We start from the raw sequence: 24094 nt of genomic DNA on the forward strand, positions 1-24094 counted from the left end.
ACAGAGAAAAGAAAAGTAATTAAAATAAAAGTTGAAAATAGGCTTATTCATGCAGAACGGATTTTGATTCTGTGAAGTTGTGTCTGTGTCTATGCAGGGTCATTAAATGCTTACATATTCGTAGCAACTCCAAAGTAAGATCTACATAGGAAGATGCTAGACCACAGTAACACTTTTCTGGACAGGATACTTTAGACTCCCTGCATCCTCCTAACAAATAATCAAGGTTGCACTGTTTGCATTTCTTTTGTTCATCAGAAGAAAGCATTAGCACTTCATACTCTGCCATCCACCCTCTTGAAAAAGATCCATCAGTTCCGAGACTGCTGGGCTTACCACTAATTAAAAAAAAGCTTTGTTGAGCAATGTTCCCTGGATATAGCCTGACCTAAGTATATCGGATATCTGAGGCAATCTTAACTGCAAGCAACGCACAATTCAGTGGAGACTGATCTAAGCTGCCTCTCTCCTCCTCCACTTGTTTCCAAGAAGCTAAGGAGGAATAATCTCTTGCCCCATTAACTTTACCCATCCATCCAGAAGCTCTGTTCCTCATAGATTTCGGCTTTCCCAAGGTATGCTCATTATGAAATTAAACAACAAACCACGAGCTTGTTTTTAAGCCCATGTTGATGTACTAAGTTACAGAACCTGAATTTCTCCCTTCAGCTTTTTTGACAGGGTTATTAACAAGAATTAAACATAGAAAATTAGACTAATTTGTAGACATAAGAAAGATATGCAATACTTCTGTTACAAGAAGCAAATTTATAACTTGGCACAATCTTAGCTAGCAAAAACTGTAAAACACGCTACAGGTTTACTGGTTTCTAGGTGGAGTCTGGTAAGCAGGAAGAAAGTCAGTTCTTTACTATATACAACACCAGCTCTATAACCGTGTCACATCTCTGACAGAATAACTGAAAGATATTCTTGCTGTATTAACTGTAATTCACCTCCAGAGGAAAAGCCACAGCAAGTTAGAAGCATAAAATCAGAACCACCATCATACTTTCACTATAGAACACATTATATTAGAAAATAGAGTTTCAATATATATCTATAGTATATAATATATAATTCACATATAAATATATAAAAATTAGGAAATTTATAACTTGCAGGATTAAAAACCACTTTTTACCTGGCCTCAACATATTTCCTAGTCCTCAGGAGTCTCTTTCTTTCAATATGTTTTATTGTTGTTTTCTGTTTCTCCTGATGTTTCACTAGATGACACTGACATTTCTAAGTGGCATGTTTCCTTCTTTTTTCTGAAGGATCTGCCTTACTCATCCTTTGCCTCTGACTAAGAAATGAGGGTATGGGCTGCATTACGCAGCACAGACATACAAGTAATTAAAACATAAGAAGTTTCTTTCTATAGTGGCTTTCTATGATGGGGTAACTGCAGCAGTGGACATGGGTAAACCGACGGATGTAATCTATCTAGACTTCCGTAAAGCCTTTGACACAGTCAGATTGGAGAGATATGGATTTGATGGGTGGATGGGAAGGTGGATAAGAAAATGGTTGGATGGTCGTATTCAAAGAGTAGTGGTCGGTGGCTCAAGGTCCAGATGGAGATCTGTGACAAGTGGTGTCCCTCAAGGGTCCGTACTGAGACCAGTGCTGTTTAATAGCTTTATCAATGATATTGAGAGCGAGATTGAGTGCACCCTCAGCAAGTTTGTGGATGACACCAAGCTGAATGGTTTAGCTGCCACCTCGGAAGGACGGGATGTCATCCAGAGGGACGCGGACAGACTGGAAAAGTGGGCCTCTGAGAACCTCATGAGGTTCAACAAGGCCAAGTGTAAGGTCCTGCACCTGGGTCAGGGCAATCCCCGTTTTCAGTACACAATGGGGGATGACATGCTTGAGAGCAGCCCTGCAGAGAAGGACCTGGCAGTGCTGGTCGATGAGAAGCTCGACATGAACCGGCAATGCGTGCTCGCAGCCCAGAAGGCCAACCATATCCTGGGCTGCATCAAAAGAAGCATGTCCAGCAGGTTGAGGGAAGTGATTCTGCCCCTCTATTCCTCTCTTGTGAGACCTCATGTGGAATACTGTGTCCAGTTCTGGAATCCTCAACATAAGAAGGATATGGAGCTGTAGGAACAGGTCCAGAGGAGGCCTATGAAGATGACTGGAGGGCTGGAGCACCTTCCATATGAGGACAGGCTGAGAGAGCTGGGCTTGTTCAGCCTGGAGAAGTGAAGGCTCAGAGGAGATCTTATAGCAACCTTCCAGTACCTGAAGGGGCTACAGGAAAGCTGGAGAGGAGCTATTCATAAAGGCTCGTGGAGATAGGATGAGGGGGAACAGGTGTAAACTGGAGAGGGGCAGATTTAGACTGGACATCAGGAAGAATTTCTTCACCATGAGAGTGGTGAGACACTGGCACAGGCTGCCAAGGGAAGTTGTGGCTGCCCCATCCCTGGAGGTGTTCATGGCCAGGTTGGATGGGGCCTCAGGCAGTCTGATTTAATGAGATGTCCCTACCCATGGCAGGGGGGTTGGAACTAAATGATCTTTAAGGTCCCTTCCAACCCTAACTATTCTATGATTCTTCTCCACTTCTTCCCCTCATCTACTGTTCTATTACCGATATATTTTAGACTTTTACTGCAGGCAGCGCAGGTAGTCTAACTTATAAACATAGTTTTAAGAAGGGAATGAGCTCAAATGACCCCACATTTGGACTTAGTTATCCCTACTGGGTCTCCATTTGGCAAAGCAGCTTGTAACTGGCATAAGTCACAGTTAGGTCCAGTAACCTGCAAGTCAGGCTTTCCCTCTTACCCCAAACAATATTAAGAAAAGCTGACATTACATGATTTAGCACTTGCTATGCAGAACATAAGGAGATAAATAAAGCTGAAAAATGGGTCCCTGGAAGGAAAAATAGAGAAATAAAAACATCTATGGAAAGAAAATCAACCTCTGAAGTGAAGAGAGCAGCAGTGTCAGCGAGCTGGAAAAAGGTGACCTGAATAAATACCCTGTGATAATTTTAAGAGCTGGCATACTTCAGAGGAACATGCAGGTTTCCATTTCCCAGTCTGAGCAGATTAGAAAGGTCCTATTAACAGGCATTACATACTGCAAAATGTATATGCTTAACTCTGCACAGCTTATTTAGCTCTGCTAACCAGTAGACTTTGTCTGTGAGAAGACAGGCTGTCTTTATCTTGGTTGCTGACTGCTCAGCTGCTCGTTACTCAGATTTATCAATTTGGGAACAAGCTAGTTCTGGAAAGGAAGCATCAAGGTAAAGATTTTTAGGAGTGAGGTTCAGTCACAGCAGTTTACTCCCTTCTAAGAATGAGATTACGGAAAAAGAAATGTTCTATGACGGTTGCTGGCCACTGTTAAAAAAAACGTATTTGCTAGAGGCCATATCAGTCACCATGCATTGGAGCAAGGATCTGAAGTTTGAAATGGAAAACGCTGTGATGATAGAGAAGTGCACTACAGAAACACAGAAAATACAGTCAAGTTACAAACCTAAAAACCCTGAACAAACGAGAACAAAAAAAACCCGTACAACCACAGTTTGTTCTGTGTATGTAAACAGTAATCCATTAGTGCTTGGTAGCCAAGACATCTGGAAGATTGGAGTATGTCCTGAACATACAGTACTCTGGGCTGCACAAGCTGGCAATGTCTTTCTTCTCAACTGATCTCCTCCCTTGTCACGAAGTGCTGAGGTAAAAACTGAGCTATTCTCAATACTTCCCCTGTAAATGATGCAAGCAGGAGATGGAAGAAGCTCCTTGTACAACAAAGAAAAGGTAAGATGTGAAGCAGAGGAATGCAGAAAAGTAGGATAGAAAGGAGTTAGGAGGTGAAATAGATATGGAAAGAAAGGATGGGGTACAGAAGTATAGTAGTTCCTATGGATGCATACACAGACAAAGCATGGGGGGGGGGGGCAGGGGAGGAGAAAAAAACACTACTCCTCTTCACTTACTCGCAAGAATCCTTGCGAGTTGAACTCCAGTACCAAATCTCCACACCTGCCTCAGCTGTCAGGGACTGGGTCTGAAACCAGCTAGCAAAATGGAAATCATCAACTTCTGCTTATTGTACTAGAAAGGATACCACATGTTAAGAGAAGGATGCTGAAGCTGCACAGTCAAGCAGCATGAGAGATGAGATACAGACAGAGTTATGGTCATCTGAACAACTTCACCTTATTAACACACGCATAAAATCATACACTACTGTTATCATTCCCGCACTAGGCTTTTGCTAGTTCATTCTCACTTCATCTTGTGATGTCTCAAGGATGCTTGTCCAATTTGATACAGAAACCAGAAGAGATGTACCTCCACAGCATGGCAAGCCTCTGCTTACCCACCGTAAAGAACACAGCACCTTCTACTCCCATCTCTTGGCTGGGAATACAGCAATAAAAGACAGGAGAACAGCATGGAAGCAAGAATCTGGGACTTTGGTGACAGCAAACCAATGAAGAAAATAAGTGCAAGAAGAAGGTCACAGGGATTTAAAAAGAAAGAAAGAAAAAGAGAGAGAGAGAGAGGAAAGAGACAAATTCCTAGCTTGCTTAGTCTTCGCTGTGAAGAACCAGCCCACTCACAGTACAAGATTCATAAAATAATAATGGTTAGTCTTGTGGGGTGAGGGGCAGGGAAGGATCCTAAGCACCGATTGGGACCAGGGCAGTTTGGCAAGCACCTGTAAGCTAAATAGAGACAAAATCATCTGTGAAATCAAGAAGTTTCATAAAAGTTCTATGAAAATAACAAATTAAGACAACCTTTAGACTAAATATTTATATCATCAGCTAACAACAACAGTTTTAAATGGTAAAGATGGAAGCATTATTCCTGGTATCACCACAAACGGAGGCAGTGCTCCGATCTTATAGATCACCCCCAAAGGAAATCTACCTCCACCTTGTCATCATTTATGGAGTTCCAAGTCCAAAACACAGACATCAAGTCAGCTATTCAGAGACTAGTCTGGATGCCTACTGCTTCACTGTGTGTTTTAGTGTTTGAGACAAGCATGCAAAATGGATACTACTCTATCAGTTTTGGTCTCAGTTTCCTTATGCCTCAATGCACTTCATATAAAAGTAAAATAGCAATATTATGAAATCAAAACAGGTATGTTGTTAAATTCCAGCTTATTAAGTACTTAGACTCAACAATGAGAGTTGTTTTTTTTTAAAAAAAAAGGTACAAGGTTTAGGAGTGTTTCACAGGGCTTCGCTACACAGCCTTGACCCAAGTCAGAAGTACTGAACAGAATACAAAGGTGACTAAGTAATGAAAGCCACCCACCTCACCCAAATTAGAATAAATGGCCATGATAACCCTAATTCAAACCTTTTCTAACTTGTGGGTACTGGGAACCCATGCTGTTGGCAATCTAGTAACACTTTTCTTCCACTGAAATGTGCAAGTGCCAGTCAACAACTGCACAGAAAATATCTTGATGTCCAGTCAAGAGAGCTACAAAAAAACCCCAACCCTGCTCTGACAAAAGATATGAACACAGACATGACAAAAACAGGACAGCTCTGGATGTACAAATAGATGACTACCGAAATCTTCACTCAAAGCATTTAAGATATGTTCTATAACTGGTCAGAACAAACCTAAAGAGCAGTCGAAGTTTAGCATGAGCTTCAGAGATGGTTTATGTGAAGACTGAGATCATTAGCAAGGCTGATTTTTTTTTCCCCTTGTCTCTTTCCCTAGAAAGTGCCTAAAGCACTCTTAAAACACAAAGTTTCAGCTGCTGACTTCACAATAGAGTAAATAGAAGCAGCCCAAAATCCATTTAAGAAAAGTTATTAGCATATCAACCTTCTAGCAACAAAACGTTGAAAGCAGTATCAGTTTATTCGAACATGTTTTTCCCCCACTCCCGACTTGCCCCTCTTTTTCCTTCCTACTTTTTCTGGTAGAGGTATGCTCTCCCCTAGAAATTCTTCAGCTCCAGAATAACCGGGCTTCTTCTTTAGTGACACACCAGGCTTGGACTATGACTATGAAACCTGATGTGCCTTAGAATTTATTCAGCACACGAATACCAAAAGAAATGTCTCCAGCATGTAAACTGTGAAATAACCAAGTCATTTTAGCCCAAGAGGTATCCCTTGAGTTGCTGCTCCATCAGCTGCTCACACTTATGAAATTGTTCTCCACCCTTCAAGAGTTTTTAAAATGGAAGATGTGCATTAACTTCAAGAATGCAGTTTGGATCAATTCTCAGTTTGACCGAACAAACTTGGTAAACTTAAGTCAACAACATGATACTGCAATAATAAAGGCCTTGCAGAAAAGACTAATTAATTAAAAATAAAATACATAAAAAACATTTGACACACTTCAGTGTTTAAACAAAACTCCAACTTAATCTCCCTTATTTTGCATGTATGCTAATTACAAATAAGTTTCCTTATCAACAGCTTATGCCATTGAACCATCTACTTGATTAGTGTCAAAAGAGGCCATCAGAAGTTTACACTGCAAACTGTGGATGTGTAGGAAACATACCACCTTTAAACACCTTTACACAAACGCAAGTTCCCTTTAGTTCATCATGAATTTTCACAATTAAATCAAAATAGATACAATCTCTTTGAGGACCAGGAGAATGTAATACTTACAACTTCTAAAACAAAGCGAAGGCTAAAGAACAAACTGCTAAAGCAACATACGCAGGTGTCCAAACACCAAAAACTCTTCAGTATCTTTACTATACCTTTAACATCTGGATCATCTATATGAGGTTCCAAATTTTCTATCATTTCTTCCAATTCTTTCCTTGTTGCCATAGGAATGTTCGAAGACACTGGCATAGTGAGTTCCTGAATTTCTCTATCGAGTAATAGCTCAGAAGTCTGCTGAAGCTCATAATCAATATCTATTTCAGGAAGTGGAGTCCTCCAGAAATGGAAAGAGTTGTACAATTCCTGGTCTGAAAGAGAGGTTTCCTGTGAATTTAGCCCAGCCTCCTGCAGACCTGCTGTATAGCAATGAGAACTTTGCTCGTTCTCATCAGCCATTTCCCCACAAGATTCTGAAGACAAAGTGCAATGGAAGGATGACTCAGTCTGGAAATCACTTTCTCCCAGAGAGTTATTTGATACTGTATTTTGATCTTCCATGGCATTTTCAAGTTTCGTTGCAAAATCATCATTATCAGCATGTGAAGACAAGTCCTCTGTCCCGTTGTGCCCGCTCTTGGTCGTAACATCTTCTGAAGTTCTGACTTGTTCACTGTTGAGCGGCAAAACAAATGAACTTTTAAAATCCAAAATAATCTTGTTTCAAACAGATCCTTGAAAATTCATACAGTTGCTATGAGCTTGCTATTTATCAAACTAGACTGACTTACAGTATAGCAAACCAAATCATAGCAATCACAGAATGGTTGAGGTTGGAAGAGACCTTTGTAAGTCATCTGGGCGGTCATCAGGCGGTTGCTCAAGCAAGGCCTCCCAGGGCCAGTTGCCCAGGATCATGCCTAAATGGATTTCCAATATCTCCAAGAATGAAGACTCCATAACCTCCATAGGCAACCAGTGCCAGTGCTCAGTTATCCTTATAGTAAAAGAAAAAAACCTAAGTGTTTCCTTACATTTAGACGGAACCTCCTGTGTTTTAGGTTGTGCCCATTGCCTCTGGCCCTGTCACTGGACACCACAGAAAAGAGCCTGGCTCTGTCCTCTTTGCACCCTCCCTTTGGGTATTTGTATACACTGGTAAGATCTCCCTGAACCTACCCTTCACCAGGCTGAGCAGTCCCAGCTCTCTCAGCCTCTCCTCACAGGAGAGATGCTCCAGTTCCTTCATCATCTTTGTGGCTCTGCACCGGCCTCTCTACAGTATATCCACATCTTTCTCACAATCATAGAATGCTTTAGGTTGGAAGGGACCTTAAAGATGATCTAGTTTCAACCCCCTGCCATGGGCAGGGACACTTCCGACCAGACCAGGCTGCTCAAGGCCCCATCCAACCTGGCCTTAAACACTTCAGGGAGGGGGCATCCACAACTTCCCTGGGGGAACCTGTGCCACTGTCTCAATCTCACCACACTCATTGTGAAATTATATAATGATAATAATGAGAAGCCCTAACTGGATTGAGCATTCCAGCTGTGGCCTCGCCTATTCTGAGCAGAGGGGACAGATCACCTCCCTCAACCTGCTGGCAACAACTCCACCTAATGCAGCCCAGACCACCACTGGCCTTCACTGCAGGGATACATTGCTGGATCGTGGTCAGTCGGGACCACGGACCAACCAGGACGCCAGGGCCTTTTCTGCAAAGCCAGTCTCCATCCAGTCAGACCACAGCCTGTACTTGTGCTTCAGGTTATTCCTCCCCAGTTGCAGGACTTTGTACTTATTGTTGTTCAACTTCAAGATGTTCCTGCTAGCCCATTTCTCCAGCCTACTGAGGACCCTCTTGATGGTAGCATGCCCCTCTGCCACATCAGCAAACTTGGGTGAGGGTACACCCTGGCCCATCATCCACATCATTAATAAAGATGTTCAACAAGACTGGACCCAATATTGACCTCAAGGTACACGACCAGCTACTGGCCTACCAACTGTGTGTCACTGATCAGCGCCTTCTAGATCCAGCCATTCAGACAGTTTTCAAACCACCTCACTGTCTGCTCCTTCAGCCCACACTTCATCAGTTTCTCTATGAGGGTCTTATGGGAGATGATGACAAAAGCCTTACTGAAATCTATGTAGATTATATCCACTGCCCTGCTTTTTCTATCAAGTCAGCCATTTCATCACATAAGGTATATATCCTGAGCTATCCTAAGTTACTGAATAGTCATATTTTTAGTTAATAATAGACTATCAGCATTTTCTGTTAGGTAAAATGAGAAGTTCCAGATCTTGCCATTTACCAAGAGAAATTAACTTTCCTGTATAAATTGAGTATTTTCTTAATTTGCAGTTCACACAGAAGGAAAACAAGGAGAAAGAATAATTTGTAGATTTAGCAAATTCTTTACCTGTTTTCCTGTGCAGAACCAGAATCTTCTGGGTTTTTACCATCTTCCTCTTTAAAGTACTGGCCACTGCTGGATGGATTAGCAAAAGTTGATATGAAAGGCCCCAGAGACTGAAAAGCAGCTTGGCGAACCTAGTGGTAAGGATTAATGATGGAAAAAAAAATATTTAAGTATCTAGAAAGCTTGCCATCCTATAAAACATGAATGTCCGCTACTAAGAATTGGAAGGATTATAAGCCAACTTAGCAAAGCAACAGCAGAAGCTCTTGGCTGGGAAAAGTCAGCCAGCCGTATACATGGAAGTGCTAAACAAAAAAAGTTGGGAAAAAGCAGGGTAGAAACAGTTAAATCACGGGTAACTAAGATGACAGGTTTATTCCCCACAACCAAAGAAATCACAATTATTTAGACAGCAAAAGCATGTAAATTGGAAAGCTGAGTTGGGAATTTTGACAATTTGAAAGGAAAAAATTGTGTGGTGAACAGAAATTTCACTACCATAAGTTTGAAGATAAACTCTGCATTTCTTTACCTCTGCTATTTGGTTATGCTGTTCATTTGCTCCCTCCTCCTCCACCTATTTATTCTCCCCTTCTCAACAATTACCTTATCTACCTCCACTTTTATTATTTGATTAATTTTGCTGGGCTGCAACTTGCATGACTTTCCAGGATCCGAGAGCTCACGGTCCCGTGCAAAAGATCTACTTCTGGCTCTCAGAAGTATCCTGCTCAATAACAAACTTAATGTTTCAAGAGTAGATCTGCCAGACAAAAATACCTCACAAACCACCAAACCAGAAAACACTCTCCAACTACCCTGCCAACACAAAACTCCACCCAAACCCAACACCAACACCACTCCACTGCACAACTCAGCCCCCAAAAAGGAGGTGATGGTAAGGTACCTGAAGCAACACAAACAAATCATCTAATTTTCCAGTTTTGTTAATGATATTCAGCAACGTTAAGTCACAGGCAGTTCTGTAGCTAAGGAAAGCTACTCCACTGTCACAGTTTTTCTTACATGCTATAGTGGAAATGTGCGGGACACTCTCACACCCACTGACAAACTAAGCAGTCCAACAATAATTTTTTTTGAGGCGCGTGAAACAAGTTGTTATCCTCACCTACAAGGAGAGGTTCTATACGAAGCATCACAGTAAAATTCTTGAAATACAACAGCTATTCAAGAAATAAGAAGCAATTCTTACCCATCGTGAAGGATCACTAATCAAATTAATAAAAAGGGTTGACAATTTTGTCCTCCGGACTTCCTGTGATGTTGCACAAGAAACTGCCATGAAGCATTCAGCGCAGGCTTTCCTAACTCCCCACACATTATCAGAGCAGAGCTGGAAAAACCTCGGCAGCTGTTAGGAACACAGTGAGTAAGTTTGCAAGTCTTAACAGGCAGTACTTGTTTCAAAGTAAGTTCTTTTTTCACATTCATTTCCTTTATCTGGTTCTCTGCCCTCATATTCTGATGCAATAGTTTAACATTTGCAAGATAAAGAACACATTTTCAGTAGCATCATCCTTCTAGTGAGTTGCTCTATATCTTATGGATACAAATAAGAAAAAAATCACTTGTCTGAAGAGTAACAGGAAAGTACTGTCTAACCTGATTTATAAAAGCAAAAAAACGAACTCCAAACACTTCCCCAAGCTCAAAAATCCTATTGTAAGAGAAAACCTCATCTCTACGCCATCCTTTTAAAGCAGAAAACATCAAAAGCAACAAAATCAAAGACTATTGGTGCATTAACATTTTACCTTTCAGAGAGAACTTCAAATTTTTTTATGATTCCTACTGAAATGCAAAGGAAAAGCATCTCCAGATAGAAAGAAAATGTTTATTTTTCACCTTAACTTCTCACAGCTAGATTTACCAATCGGTCACCACCTACCCTACAAAGCAGGACTTGAGCCGCACAGAGCAATAAGGGAATGAGAGAGACGCTGCATTTGGTGCAAGACAAATCAAGTTCAAACAGAACTGGCCCTTAACAACCTCACTGTCCACACCCCCAAAAGGAGAAAGTTTGAAGAAGGATCCCAGTGACTGTCAGTCTGATTTCTGCTCCCTAGCCCTGTCACATCTCCAAGCCTAACAACACCCACCAGCTCCTTGGAACTGCTAGAAGAATGGGAGGCACTGTTCACGATCCTCTTCTCACTGCTCCATCCAGTTCACTGCTTCTCCATTTTCAACTAGTATCTCTTCCCTTTTTACCTCTGTGCTGGTTTTGGCTGGGCCAGTGTTAATTTTCTCTATAGTATCTAGTATAGGGCTATGCTTTGGATTTGTGCTGGAAACAGTGTTGATACTAAAGGCATGTTTTAGTTATTGCTGAGCAGTACTCGCACAGCATTAAAGCCTTCTCTGCTGACAGCACCCTGTCAGCAAGCAGGCTGGAGGTACAAGTAGTTGGGAGGGAACACAGATGGACAGGTCACCCCAAATGCCTAAAGAGATACTCCATACCATATGACATCATGCTCAGCATATAAAGGTAAGAGAAGAAGGAAAGGGGGATGTTAGGATTGATGGCTTTGTCTTCCCAAATAATCATTATGCATGATGGAGCCCTGCTTTCCTGAAGACGGCTGAACATCTGTCCACCAATGGGAAGCAGTGAATAAATTCCTTGGTTTGCTTTGCTTGCATGCATGGCTTTTGCTTTACTTAAACCCACGAGTTTTCTCACTTTAACTCTTCCGATTCTCCCCACCAGGGAGGAGTGAGCGAGCAGCTGTATGGTGCTTTGTTGCCAGCTGGGGTTAAACATATTCCTTGCCTACTTCTTGCCTAATATACTTTTGAACTTGCAAATAGTCTCTGCCTCCATAGCCAGAGGTATTTTCTTCAGTCTGGTTTAAATCCTTCTCCAAGCTCTAGAACAGAATATCCTTTAGCTTTAGACTGTGTGACTTGGCAAGTAAGAGTTCTGTATTCATAGCAACTGTCTTTCAAGACTTTGTAAATATCAATCATAAACTCACATCAGCAAAATTGAAGAGTCACAGCTTTTTTAGTCTTTCCTTACTAAGGGAATATAGCAGTTGCCTAATCATTTTAGCTGATCTTCCCTGTACCTTGATTAACTCCACTACTGACTTGTATTAAAAAGAAAAATCCTTTAAGAAATGGCTTACCAGCATTTCTTCAGTGGCTTGCTGACCAACCACACTGCAGATATCTCCAAAATTGGCCGCACACACCTTGCAGACAAAATGCAAGAAGCAACCGCTAAGACCATAGTTTTAATACAGCAAACAAAAATCAAAGGAAAAATTTAAACAGCTTTTAAAGCCATATAAACAGGTTAGGCGCAAACTCAGTATCAGCCACTTTTTCTCTCTCCATCAGTTCCCACGGTTAAAGAAAAAATAAATATTGTTTTGCTCATTTCAGGCTTAATCAGTCTTTTTTAATCATGAAAGAACCACCCTGGCACTTAAATGAAAGGAGAGGAGGATAAAAGATACAACACGTTCAAAGTGCTGTCAAATGAAAGAACACAAGCAGTTATCAAGGAAAATAAGCTATGCAGTAGTAGGGTAAAATGAGAACACAGTCTCAGCACCTAAATACTATGATGGAGAACTGGTTTATTTCATCTTAAGGAGCATCTTTAATTCCATCTACCCACAGAGATATGAGCTAAGGTGCTGATGCTGTATCAGTTACAGCTGGTTCACATTTTTGTGGCATAAAGACAAGCAGATTCTTTTTTTGTTTCTGATAATAAAGGTAGGAACTCCAGAAAAAACGCAGTGTAAAATATAAAATCTGTGGAAATGCAAACTATGAGGAAACCACATAGCCTTCACTTATACATATCAAAAATGACATCTAGCAAGGAAAAAGTAATTTAAATTAATATAAGTTCCAAGTTCATGACACAGCTTTCACAGATAATCCAGACCAGTTGCTGATAAGTCATACCTTGCGAACATGAAACATTCTGCAGTCACAGCACATCTCACAAAATCTAGGAAGAACAAGTCTTTCCGTGATGTCCTTTCCCACCATGGAGGCCATTTTGCACATTATCTAATAGCAAGACAGACACTAATCAGGAATGATTGCACAACACAATTCTGTATCAGTTAAGAGTTTTTACATTTACTTTTCATTCTGATGCACATAATTTTGAGAATTGTGAAAAACATTGAAAAAAAAATTCCATATTTTGAATTGAAAAAGTTTGGTCACTTTTGCAATAAAGTGTTGTGGTTTTTTTTTCTCTGTACCTTCCCCGTGCCATGATGGAACACGGCTGTCGAAGACATTGGTCTTTCACCAAACTAATGGCAATAACCACAATTCCTAACTAACGCCAATAACCAAGCTTTCAGAAATTACTCATATCTTACCAAACAGACTCAAAAAAAAAATCTAAAAGAAAACCAAGTACAATAGCTTTTCACTATTCCAATACTCAACAATCATATAATTTTACAAGTATCATGTATAATTTTACAAGTAACAGAAAATAAGTGACTTCAACTTCCATATGCTTTAAAAATTACAGCACTTCATATTGCACATATTCAACTCCCTAACATAAAATTACTGAAAAAGCACATCATACCAGAGGAAGTAACATCTTAAAAGCAACAGCTTTGCCCTCTAACTAATCTTTCATTATGATTTTTACTACCTTTTTTTTTAAATAAGATAATCTAAAAGAATTCATGTGTGTTTAGCTTTCCCAATCACATCAGCAGAACTATTTAAACTGATTTTCCTACAAGAAATTATTATTTTTCTAACTTCTAGGTAGTTGGTGAGCTACACAAACCTCTGTAAAGTTTCAGTATCTTCAAAACCATGAAGACGGGTAGAACAATTCTGCTTTGATTATTCCCATATCTATTTGCAAGTTTCTTCAAGAAAGTACTAGAAATTTGGTGCCAAATGAAATAGTACCCAGCCTGCTTATTGTTTATGAGTCCAGTCACACTAAGAATGAGAAACACTAAATGACACTTCTCTCAAGCAAAATGACTGAAAAAAAGGCAAGCTCGCCAGGCAAAATGTATCAACATAAATTGCAAAAATTCAAAGGAAACAAAGGCATACAGATTCTGCTTTCTCCTTTATAAATTAATGTATTAATTTGCTTACTAGCTTAATTTGACATAATAACTTTTAATTAAGGTTGTGTCTAATGCAAAAAAGAAAACCACCAACCAACCATGAGTTAATCAACTCAGATCCTTGTTATTTTGTCCAATAAAGCAAAAACAATACAGAAAACAGAGATACAGCAAAGTCCATCAGAACATAAGCTTAAATTTTCAACTGCTCAAGACTGTACACGTAACAATTTAAACTTCCATAAAACAATCAAACCTGGGAAAAAAAAGCACCAACAACAGCAGATGCTTCAAGAGTCAATAATCCCCTGCACTGTTTTGTCCAGCTGGGTTTGTTTGGTTTTTTTTACAGCATTATCGAATTTAAGTCTAACCTTGACCTGAGTGTAACACAGCATGGAAAAAGCTACACATTAGTTACAGATAGCAATGTACTTTTTCCTCTTAATAGCACATGGATGTGCATTTTGGAAACACACTACTATCACTGTAACATCAAGCATTCCAGCAAGCTTCATACTGTATGATTTGGTATTACTGCTACTTACAGCCACAGCTTCCGTTTTCACATCGTCATTGCTGTCTGGAGCCGTCAGGTCTATCAGGACAGGGCACACTTTGGTCTCCACATCATATCTCTCTATGAGTTCTTGCTCCAACAGAACTAACAATGCTGCCTGGCTTGTTTTTCTTACCTATCATAAAAAGACAAAAATTGAACCAAGGAATTCAAAGACAGTTTTGTTTAAATGTGTGTCCTGCATTTCCAAAGTTGTACCTACATACTGCCATACACCTATACCCACTGAACTCGGAGAGAGGACAAGTGCTCCAAAACCACTTTTGCAAACACTTCATATTTGAAATAAACTATGTTTGAATCCAAGAACACCTGCATACTGTAAACTACGACAACACTATTATATAAGCATCTACCTAAGTACTTCCTGAAACACAGGAAAGCAATGTCAAAAAAAAATGTCATGGCAAAGCTCATACAGGGAAAGCAATACAACTAATTGGGAGTAACAAAGCTCTAAGGAATGTGAATTTTATTCGCTAAATCCTCTTTTTCTGAGATTAACAAGCTTGGTTGACAATGAATAACTGCATTTATTTTGAATGCATTTTAAATTCTGAGGGACAATTTTGCTTAGTCCCACCTAACAAAAAAGACTGGACAAAAGTAAAATAAACATTAATTGACTTCAAATATGACTACCCCCTGCCTCTCAAAAAGTAATTTAATCAGAAGAGAAAACATTACACAAAACAACAGACTACACAGTGGAATAAAGAAATCTGGAAAACATTTTTGAGATCTTTGTTTCAGAGTAAACAAGCCAAATTATCAATGGAGTATCAGAGTTTAAGATGATAAACAGACTCACTGACCTTCTAGTATGAGAATATCAAGCAGAAGTATAGTCATTGTATTATATATGAATTATCAAAACAACTATTAAAAAAACCCACACTTTGGTACCCATTTTTTACTACAGAAAATCTGGAAAGGGCAAGTCAAAAAAACAGTGACAAACTCAGAGGCCTAAAATACTTAAAATAATGTATCACTTCGGATTAATCTAGTCTGAAATTACAAGAAGCCTACAGAAAGCTTTAGAGAAACTAACTCATACATACAGAGAAAAAAACCCACCCAAGTCCAACCCAAAAGCTCTACTGGATCAATATACAAGTACCTGGTAATGAAGGTACATAACAGCGTTAGAGAACTGAATCATACCAATGAGTCACGTTTTTGTAACTACTGTTCATTTTTGCCAAATTTAAAATTACGTCAGGTTATCAAAGTGATTCTTAGATCTTTTCCATAAGAATACAATACCAGATAAAAGGCTTCAAACCAGAACAGATAACGTCAAATGAAAAAATGTTGAAAATTTTCTTTAATTAAAGTTCAGAGTGCCACATATTTTGTGTCATTCCATTTGTGTCACTCTTCATCCTGAACTATTACACACTTGTATGATGCTAAATCATTTAAATTCAAAACCCTCACACCAGGTATATCCAACTAGCTAATAAACTACACGTAAAAGACATTTACCTGGTTATTCTGGTCTGCGAGGTATCGTACCACAATAGGCAGTAAGTATTTGGAAAAAGCATATGGGATTGAAGGTCTGTTTTCTTGACAGAACATAGCAATGTGAGGCACCTGTTCCATCAGCTCTGCCCGCACTGTTGGCTCTGTCAGAGTCAAAATAAAAGCAAACAAGGCACAATAAATATTTACAGGCAAACTACCAGAATAAGCTTTTTGCAGTCCTGTACATAAAATCTATGTTCTCTAGTGTTCATGTCAGCACATTTATGTCAAGCTTCATTTTGAGGAAGGATCCTCTTTCTGCAAAACCAGGTACAACTATGTTCTGGGAAACATCAGAATGAGGAACAATCGGGCAAGGACGGATGGAGGTCAGAGAGGTGAGTGACAGGAGGTAAGACTAGCAACTAAAGGGGAGGGACACTAGAACGTGTTGGACAAGAAACTGGAACCAGAGTCCAATGCCAAGACTTGGAGGGACTCACTCCCACCTTTCTCATAAGGCAGACATTTCAAGACATGCCCAGGACATGATCCAAGGCTACAGGAGGCTTGTGTCACAACACTTTATCACTTGGATCCTGTTCTCACTCTTGCCCCATTGCTTGCAGCAGTCAGAAGACGACTTGGGGGGGAGGGGGGGGGGGGAGGGGTTGTGTATGGGGAGGACAGTGAGGAAGACTAACTGGCTGAGGCTGCATGTTTGGCAGCAATGCATCTTAAATTGTTTCTGAACTTGCTTCAGGCAGTTTCTACCCTCCCAAACCAAAAAATTGTGGCTTGCATTATGCCAATACAATATGTTCGTGCAGCCAGGCAACAAACCATATCGAAGAACTGATTTTGCTGACGCAGCTTTTGCCTCACCACAGCAGTGTGATTAAACAGCAAGAACTGGCACTCAGATTTGTTTCCCTGTGCAATCACACACTCCTCTGAAGTGGCAGAACTGTCTGATGATGGAAGCAAGCAAGTGGTGGTAACAGAAGGCACTGGGACTGCTTGCTGTTATATTACTACGAAAGAAGCAAAATGCTGAGAAACCCAATTGATTCCTTTGCCTAGCGTGAAGCTGTGCAAAATACTCAAGCCAGAACCTTCACAGAGTAATCATACACTACTCATCTGATTGCAGATTAAACTCTCTCTCTTCACTGCTGAAGAAATACCACCACTGCAATTAAAGCCAACAAGAACTCTGTGTTAAGCATATCAAGAGCCATGTATAAAGCTTCAGCCATAAGGCACTCAAAATAGACATGGTGTTTTGACTTTGTTACCTCTGCAGTTTGCCCACCCACTGGTAAATTAACGGCAACACGGCCTTTCCTCAAATTGACTAGGTTTGCTGTGAAACTGAATTTCTAAATTCCTTTATGAAGCACTCCACTAACAGAGCAATGAGTATCAAACACATAACATCCTTTTTTGTTCAGAACAGGATTCATCTATTATGCAACACTTAAGGCAGCGGCCACATTACCTACAATATTGAAAAGCTGCTCACATAAAGCTCTTCCTGAGCTTCCAAGTAAGCTCTGGCTTTTAGGGAACACAGACACATGAGATGATGCAATTAAAGATTTGAAAAATTCATGCCCAGGAATGAACTAGAACTGCAAAGTCACCTTAGTTCTTACATTCCCTGACTTCTGAGTACATGGCTCTGCAATCTTAGTAAGGTCAATTAAAACCAACAAAACAAACCAGCACTGTGCATGTAACTGGCTGTGTAATGCAACACCATCAGTCACTATCAAAAAACCATTTGTGCTGTTCTGGGGAACTACTGCTGCTATGCAAGAACCTGAACTTTAAGCTTTCCAATTTAGATAAGAGCTCAATTCTTCCAAATGCTGAAGTATATGTTCCAGTGTGCACTGAATAGAGCCTAATCTTACAGTCTGATGGGCTTACAGTAGAGCTTTTCTTTTGCATTGTGTTTTCTAAAGACCCAAGCAACAATGCCAAAAATTTCCTCTAAAGATACAGTACTTTCTAATTCTTTTCACCTGTTCCTCAGCTTTGTCTTTAGCTTAGAGGAGTGGCAGCTCCAAATACACATTCCAGCAGGCTTCATTAGGTGAGTGTCTGCCATTTCAGTTCAAACATTTCTGTTCTATGGTTTAATCACCAGCACAGTGAATGGAGCATGGCAGTACCAGTTAAAATAATTACACACAGCTTCTTAAGGCGGAATACATCTGTGCGATATATGTTTTGCACTGTACAATACAGTCAGGAGCAGACTTTGGCATGGTATAAAAAAAATAGGTGTGAAGATTTTTACTTCACATCAAGACTGAAAGTTTCTATTTTAGGCATTCTGGAAAAACCACTGTGTACAGTCAGGCTCTCCATAATGTTTCAGTTTTAGCTATATCACCAACCACCGTTTAAATCAACATTCCAAACTGACTCCAAAATCACAGAAGTCATTAATTGTTCCTTCCTCGCTAATGAAAAAACATTTACATTGCTCCTAGAATTTGACAAATTCTCTCTTGAAAGCAAAGTACCACATATTTATCTAGCTACTCCTAGCACATACACTTAGCTTTCTTATATAAAAGTATAAAGCCCCTGCAGAGACTTCAGTTCACTCTGTATTACACTTCAGCTACAAGGAAGTCAACCATCACAGTTACGTTTATACTGAAAATGAAAAGGGGATTACTGCAGAGCTCCAGAGCAGTTATTTGTAAATGAAGTCATTATTCCAGAGCCAGCTTATAACCCGGTTTATTTCACAGTAGCTTTTTCTAAAACAATGTACAGTATTTAGAAGAAATTCTGCAAAGTTTTTATTATTACAAAATGACCACTCTGGAATACAAGCAGCAGCCAGTAACCCCTGCATTTGGAAGTGGCTGTAAGGTTTTTTTGTGTACAAATGTGCATGAAGAACAACTACTGGCTATGTTAATGATGTTTTAAATGACAATTTTGATGAATGTTAAGAATATCTGAATATTAATATTTGTTCTTATCAAGATTGTGAGGAAGGAGTAAATGTGTAAGTGCATAACTTTGCATTTATACTGTTATTCATTAAAAAAATATTTTGGTGAAACGCAAATGAAAACACTGATTCATATGTACTAGAGAGAAACAAATGGCACAGAAAACACATGCATGGCCTCCCTGCTGTACAGATCCCTATTTCTGTATTCAGCCTGAATAGAAGGTCCACAGAATAATAATATGTCAATGGATCAAGGGTATGGCAATAGAACTAGATTTGTACCATGTCTGTTCTCCAACTGAACAACATTTGCACAATCAAAGACGAAGTTAAAATAAATTCTACAGTTCATCAACTCAAACTTTATCCCCTTCTTTGTCACATACAGTTTTTCCTTCCTCTCTTTTTTTCCCTTCTAGTATCATCCCATATTCCCTTTCCAACTTCTCTCATTTCCTGTTTCATCTGTCCCTCCAACTTTACCGTTTTTGAAGGCAAATGGAAATCTAGACAAGTGAAAATCACTAACCAGAGCTCATCCCTTTTAGCTCAAGAGTCCCTCAGAAAGGCAGATGTGTCTTATGTGTGCGCTGCTTCAGTAGTCAGGTTCTTTTTTCTTACTAACCAGAAACTGACTTCATTACTGACTGGCAGTGCAAGGACTGAACGACGCGATCATGACAGAGGGTAAAGTCACCATTAGTCATTGATCAGAAGCATGAAGTGACAAAAAAAAAAAGGGATGAAATCAAGCAAAAGAAAAACTTAGTGTAGCAGGAGATAGGAGAAGAGGTATGGAAAATCCAGAAACATGAAGATGCAGGAGAGTGGAATAAAAAAAAAAAACCCATCAGGTGGAGCTACTGACAACTGGGAAAGGCAAATATTAACAGTCCCATTAAAATTACTTACATATGACAATTGTTACATGAAATGCCGTAATATGTGCTATTCAACAGATATCATTGGCACCTCTCACTGTAGCAACAACAGTAATTTAAATGGTTTTACTAATATAGGTTAAGCACACTATTAAGTAATTAAGTTTGTAAGGCCATCCACATCAAGCCTGATTATGCAGCTTCAGAACTTAGTGACCAATTAGTCTAATAATTGTTTTTTAAAATCAGTTTGTTTTGCAAACTTCATGCACAACTGATTCTATGCAGTAAAGAGACTACTTTTCATTCCAGTTTGATATATTCAAGCAAATAGGCACCAGTCCTCCAGGTGCTCCACTTCCTTTTCCCCCATCATTTCTTTAGAAAGATAACCTATACGCATCTATTTCATAGTACATAAAATACCACATGTATTTTAGAAATTAGGATACAGGCTCTTCCTCTAAAAAAGAGCCCTCAGAAAATAAGATTTAAAACTTCAAGTGCCTAGTTTTGCAAGCACACTGAGCAAAATAGCAATATCACAACAACTCTGGCTGAAGCCAACTTTCAAAGCCAGTTCATTGTGCTTGTGTGCACAGTGATTAAGTCTTGTATCGGATAAGCCATTCACAAGCTGATATCAAAAGAAGAAGTTTGGATGCTATGAATTTACTCAAATGAAAAGGACAGACATAAGGGACTTCTTCAAGCTCACTTAAGCCTGCAGCTACTCTACATCTGAGAATGAAGAAGGCCCACCTGTTTTAACACAAAGATAAACACTTTATCATTAACAAGGATTTATGGGGGATAAAGGAACATTTGCCAGGCACTGAGCTTCTAAGTGGGCAGCCATAGCCAACATCCCTAAAGAAACAGTGAAATTAAAAGGGATTCAACAGCAGATTCAAAAGCAATACAAAGTAGCACCTTTCTTACCACAGCTGTAACTACTTTAGGGAACTCGCTACAAAAGACAGTTGCAAAAGTCCAGAGTTCCAAAGGGCTGAAAAATACCAAAACTCCTCTCTTAAAAAAAAAAAAAAAAAAAAAATCACAGACTCAGCAGAAACACTCAATGCAATGATGCATTTGCACTCAATGCAATAAATGCATACTACAGCAACGAAGACAATGAAGAAACTAAGGCTTCCAAACAACTGAGATTTGGAGAAAAAGTTTCTTTGGCAAGTAAGGGGCTGGAGACAGATATTCTCTGTCACTGATGGGCTTCTTCTGCTGGAACAGCTATCTGGTGCTTCCATTTACGTAGAGCCAAACATGATACCAGGGTACAGCAATTCCTATGTCCCATCAGCAGTAGGAGTGGCTCATTTCCAGTATCACTTAAAGTGGGTATTTTTTCCCAGCAGAAACATACGAGTGATCTAGGGCTGCAAAATCACATTTAACCCGGAACTACTTCATTAGAAAGAGGTAAAACTGCCCTGTCTGGAGAAGACACACAATATCATTTGTATGAGCAGTTACACAACAGTAGTCAGAACTCTCCTTCACACAATACATTTCCCTACAACTCGCTGTCTGTTCACCTGCAACCCACACGCTGGCCATTGACAGAAATGTTAAAACATTACTTAGCATTCTTTAGATATAGACAATACTTAATTCATTCCTGTCCTAAAGAAACTTTCATAAATGACTGTTATTGATAACACACTACTCAAAGTCAAAATCAGTTGCCACCAATAGCTATTTATTTGAGATTTTTTTTGCCAACAGCTTCTTAAAAACCATTTTAGAGCTGTTATTTGCTTTTGCCATAATGCCTCAAAAATTTAGGTCATGGCTAGCCAGCTGGTATGTCAAGATTTGTGTCAATCATACTAAACCATATTCTCATGATTTTTTTGTGCCTTCCATCCTACAATGATGTTTGGGTCTGGATCTTCTAGTAAAGATTAATTTTTATTTCACATTAGTGCAGTGTTTAGCACAACAGAGATGACATTTAGATTTTAAGTGTTATTCAGTACACAGAGAGAAAAATAATTATTGTTTTGAAATTCTCTTGCTCTGAAACACTAAAATAGCTGCCTCATTGTAGCCCCATCTTATTAAAAAAGAAGACAAACTCTCAAAGCCAAATACCACATACACAAAATCAAAAAAAAACCCACAAACCAACCAACCCACCCAAACCAACACCCCCCCACCAAACAAACAAAGGCCATCTGTGAAAAATATCGGCCCAACTACAGGACTCCTTAGGTTGCACAGTATTAACAGGACAGAGGACTGCACAGGCAGCTTTAGGGCAGAGGGTATTCCTAGCTTATTGATGCACTTGTGTTTTAGATAACTGCAGCAGTAACACAAAGAGCACGCTGATATTGCATAATTCGGGTACATTCGTTAATTCAAACCAAATTACACAAACTACTGCCAAAAAAGAGAAGAGTATCTTGTTTTCTGTGACTTGATTTGACAAGAAAAGACAAATACCTCCCATTGTTAAAACACAGGCATAAGACTAATAAGTAACAGGTACTAGAAATGAGAAATCCTGTGCAGAGTTTAGTTGGACTTCCCAACAGTGTGTTTTAATATTACTTACTTATGTATTTAAACATGAAGGCTTGACCCCAGGGCAGGTCTAACTGTACATAAATCTGGCTGTGACCAAACAAGTCAAAAGGCACAGATACTTTTATAAGTGTTTTCTTATTCCAAATTCAGTTGGGTTTTTTTGTCTATAGAACAAGTTGGAAAAAGTACTGTAAATCGAAAAAAGCATCAAATAAAAGAAAAATTGAAAACAAGCCTAGTAACAGTAACCTTAACAAAAAAAGCCCCAAAACACCAAAACAAACAAAAAACCCAATGAAAACCACCGTGCTGCACTTTGAGTAATGGTTAAGCACATATATTAAGAAGATCTAGTTCCTTAACGAATTTTCACACAGTTCAAGACACAAGGATATTCTCATTACCTGTCTTACAGAAACAAGGTAAGTCCAATACTGCAAGTGCTTGAGGCATGAAACTCACAGTTAAGTCTGCAGAAATTTAATTTGTGGAGCAGCTGCAGAATCTAGCGCTACTAGTTAGGCAGATCCAAGACAATTTCTACATCGCAGGAAAAGCCTGAAATGCTGCTTTTACTAACGCTGAGAAAACACCAACCCTGACTAAAAAATGTACACCACCCTTCCTAAAAGGAAACAAATTGATTTGAGCTCAACTCATTACTTCCATGACCTTCCTACCTAAACAAACTTCAATTTGACACACTTAGTTGGTAAGCAAGGAAAAGCCTAAGGCAACAAAGTTGCGGCAAAAGCCCATTTTTCCCTGGACACAGATCTATCTGTCCCATTTTCCAAACTTGAAGCTTCAGAAAGTTTCTGATGTTCATAACTCTTAACCTGGTCACAGAGTCCAGAAGCAGAGCTTTGCTAGAAAAGCATTCTGGAAACAGTAGCACACGACTGTCCTCAATTAAAGACACAATCTTAAACAAATAGTGACTTTTTCCCCCCTCTCCCAACTTCAAGGATCCTTGGAGACGTACTCAATACAACTTTGTACTACTTAAAACAGGCTATTTTTCCTGGCTAAACAATGACACTTTCTCAGAAAATAAAAATGTGCATTTTAAATGAAGACAGTAATGACAGAATAACAGAAATGAGCAGAATACTTTTCTACCCTTGGAAAGCATTATACCCTTCAATTCCTAAAGAAGGGAGAAAAACTAACAGACATTAAATAGAAGAAAAATTTTCTTCCTATATAAGATTTAATAGGAGTTTATCTGCATAGCATTCCCTACACTGACAAAAGAATGAACTTCAGATCTTCTCCGATGTTTTGCCTCTAAAGCCTTCCTTCTCCCTTCTGGTGCTTCAACTGTATCAGCTATGTTGAAATCAAGCTCTTAATTCTTTCTAGAGCATCTTCAACCTGGTATTTTGTTGCAGCTCTGCCCAAACCATTATTCTCTTATCCACTACTGCGCTGCTTTTTCATAGATTCATAGAACAGTTCGGGCTGAAAAGGACCTGCAAGATCATCCAGTCC

At 39.4% G+C, this 24094-nt stretch overlaps 1 protein-coding gene across 8 annotated transcripts in view; it reads right to left on the bottom strand.

The window, feature by feature from the left end:
* Nucleotides 1–24094, bottom strand: part of PPP4R1 (protein phosphatase 4 regulatory subunit 1) — a 65881-nt gene that overhangs the window by 16301 nt on the left and 25486 nt on the right. For all 8 annotated transcript variants that reach the window (XM_054058643.1, XM_054058640.1, XM_054058639.1 and 5 more), the window contains 7 exons: nucleotides 16202–16344; nucleotides 14679–14825; nucleotides 12974–13081; nucleotides 12181–12246; nucleotides 10236–10394; nucleotides 9023–9153; nucleotides 6745–7262 (listed from right to left, as the gene is read on the bottom strand). In XM_054058643.1, the coding sequence (XP_053914618.1) occupies nucleotides 6745–7262; nucleotides 9023–9153; nucleotides 10236–10394; nucleotides 12181–12246; nucleotides 12974–13081; nucleotides 14679–14825; nucleotides 16202–16344 (1272 nt within the window). The remainder of the gene's footprint in view (nucleotides 1–6744; nucleotides 7263–9022; nucleotides 9154–10235; nucleotides 10395–12180; nucleotides 12247–12973; nucleotides 13082–14678; nucleotides 14826–16201; nucleotides 16345–24094) is intronic.

This window comes from Cuculus canorus, chromosome 2 (assembly GCF_017976375.1).
Source record: "Cuculus canorus isolate bCucCan1 chromosome 2, bCucCan1.pri, whole genome shotgun sequence".
NCBI classification, from domain to species: Eukaryota; Metazoa; Chordata; class Aves; order Cuculiformes; family Cuculidae; genus Cuculus; species Cuculus canorus.